The 2,019-nt window shown below is 26.7% G+C and overlaps 1 protein-coding gene across 1 annotated transcript; it reads left to right on the forward strand.

Annotated features, from left to right (window-relative positions):
- Positions 1 to 1,023: 1,023 nt before the first annotated feature.
- LOC101208811 (signaling peptide TAXIMIN 1-like) lies at positions 1,024 to 1,533 on the forward strand. Its single transcript, XM_004146228.2, has 2 exons — positions 1,024 to 1,155; positions 1,336 to 1,533. The coding sequence occupies exons 1-2, from the start codon at positions 1,058 to 1,060 to the stop codon at positions 1,457 to 1,459; spliced, it is 222 nt and encodes a 73-aa protein (XP_004146276.1). The 5' UTR covers positions 1,024 to 1,057; the 3' UTR covers positions 1,460 to 1,533.
- Positions 1,534 to 2,019: the final 486 nt, after the last annotated feature.

Raw genomic sequence — 2,019 nt, forward strand, 5'->3', positions numbered from 1 at the left:
CTATAAGAATTCATCACTGTACTTAAAAAACTTCAGATGCAAGTTACTGTAAGAAATGAAGAGAAAATAGACTCAATTAATTCTTAAAACCAAAAACCAAAACGACATAGTTACCAAACGAGACTTAAAAGATATAGCTTTAAAAAAGGGTAGGTATGTTCTATGTTTTTTAATTTGATTAATAATTTAAATGCCAAGAAAGATATAAAAATAGTCCATAAAAGGATTTGAAAAAAAAGTAAACCTAAATTTCAAATTTAACATTAAACTAAACCTTAAATCACTATTTAAATAGAGCCGCACATGAGAGAGTGATTTTGAAATTGATATAACGAATTTTGTAGGGTTTAATATAACTTAAATATATATTTTTGATCTCTCGATTAACTTAACATTTAATCTTACACTTTTACATGCAATTTGCATACAATCAAAACTTATTTCAAAGGATTAAAAACACATTTCATAGTGAATTTAATAACTATCATAAAAATTGTTTCAAACTTAAGGATGGGTGTAAGTCTTTTTCTCTGACTCTTGACACTACGGCTAGAAGGGGCAAATGCATATATGATATAGCTATCCATAACAATGTAACTTTTCATTTTTTGCATTAAATATTTAGGATTGTTTTCTCTCTTTATTTTTAATTTACATTTTTCACGTTTTGTAAAAAATATTTGAACTTCAAATCATTAGTAGAAAATGGATAATAAAATATTGTATAAATTTATGAACGAATGCTAGTGTCTATAAGCTTATAAATTTTTAAAAGAAAAAAAAAAAAAAAAAGTAAATGGGTATCAAATGGAACTTGCAAATCATTATCTAACAAAACCTAAAGTATCCTAAAATGAGAAGATTTGACTTTTGAGACAAAGAAGAAAAGAAAAAAAAAAAACCTCCTTCCTACAATTGTGTTTTTTATTCTCCATCATACATTTCTTTCCTATTCCTCCTTCCCAAATGAAGGCTCAATTTTGCTATGCACAAACAAAAAGAGATTAAAAAAAGGTTCTTAAAAATGCTCATAAATATTTTTTGATCCGAAAAAGTTATGGCATGTTGCAGACCATTAGGGTTCTTGATAGGCCTTCCTTTTGCCATTCTTTCCTTGGTTCTCTCCTTCATTGGTGCTCTTCTTTGGATCTTTTGGTGAGTTTCTTCTCTTTACCCTTTTTCGTTTTGGAAAAATAAAATCTCTACCCTTCTCAAAATCGATTATTAAGTATTTGCATATGAATCGTAACTTTTTGGATTTTTGTTTTATTTTGGTTAATATTATTTAACGTTGGTATGATTTTGATAATTGGATATATATATACATATATATAGGTCTCTTTTGAGCTGCATTTGCCCTTGCTGTGTATGTTTTGCTGTACTTTCAGATTTGTCAATAAGCCTTTTGAAGCTTCCCATCGATGTTATGGATTGGTTCGTTAGCTTAATTCCTTGTTAGGGTTTTTAGAGATTGAAAATTCCAGTTTTATTCATGGGAATTCAAATTAGTTAATATTGTTTATATAATTACAAAAATTTTGGGCTTTGTGTATTCCTTTTGTCAGAAGAGATTTCTTTTATGCATACAATGATAGATATGTAGCAGAAGATTAAATATGATGTTTGTGCATGGTTAGATAACATATGTTTTGTGTTTATTCAAAATATAAGTATGCATGTATGTATATATAACAACATGTTAAATTATATATAATTAGTTTAAGGGTTTCATATGATAATCATCTAATTCTTTTAATTAGTTTAGAATTCATGCTAAAATTTCAAAAAACCTATTTGCTTTTGATATATTTGACTAACAAAATTAAAACGTTTCTATTACAAGAGAAAAATAATAATGTGAAATTGGAAGAAAACAAATATAAATTTTAAAACTTTAAAACTAAATCAAAATCATATTATATTCTAACACATGAGAGTGAAAATGCAAGAGACAAATAATGGGGTACAAACTTCTAAATTATAATGACATTGCTTAAGCTATGAGTGTTTGAGGGGCTT

The sequence above is a fragment of the Cucumis sativus genome, chromosome 3, assembly GCF_000004075.3.
Source record: "Cucumis sativus cultivar 9930 chromosome 3, Cucumber_9930_V3, whole genome shotgun sequence".
NCBI lineage: Eukaryota > Viridiplantae > Streptophyta > Magnoliopsida > Cucurbitales > Cucurbitaceae > Cucumis > Cucumis sativus.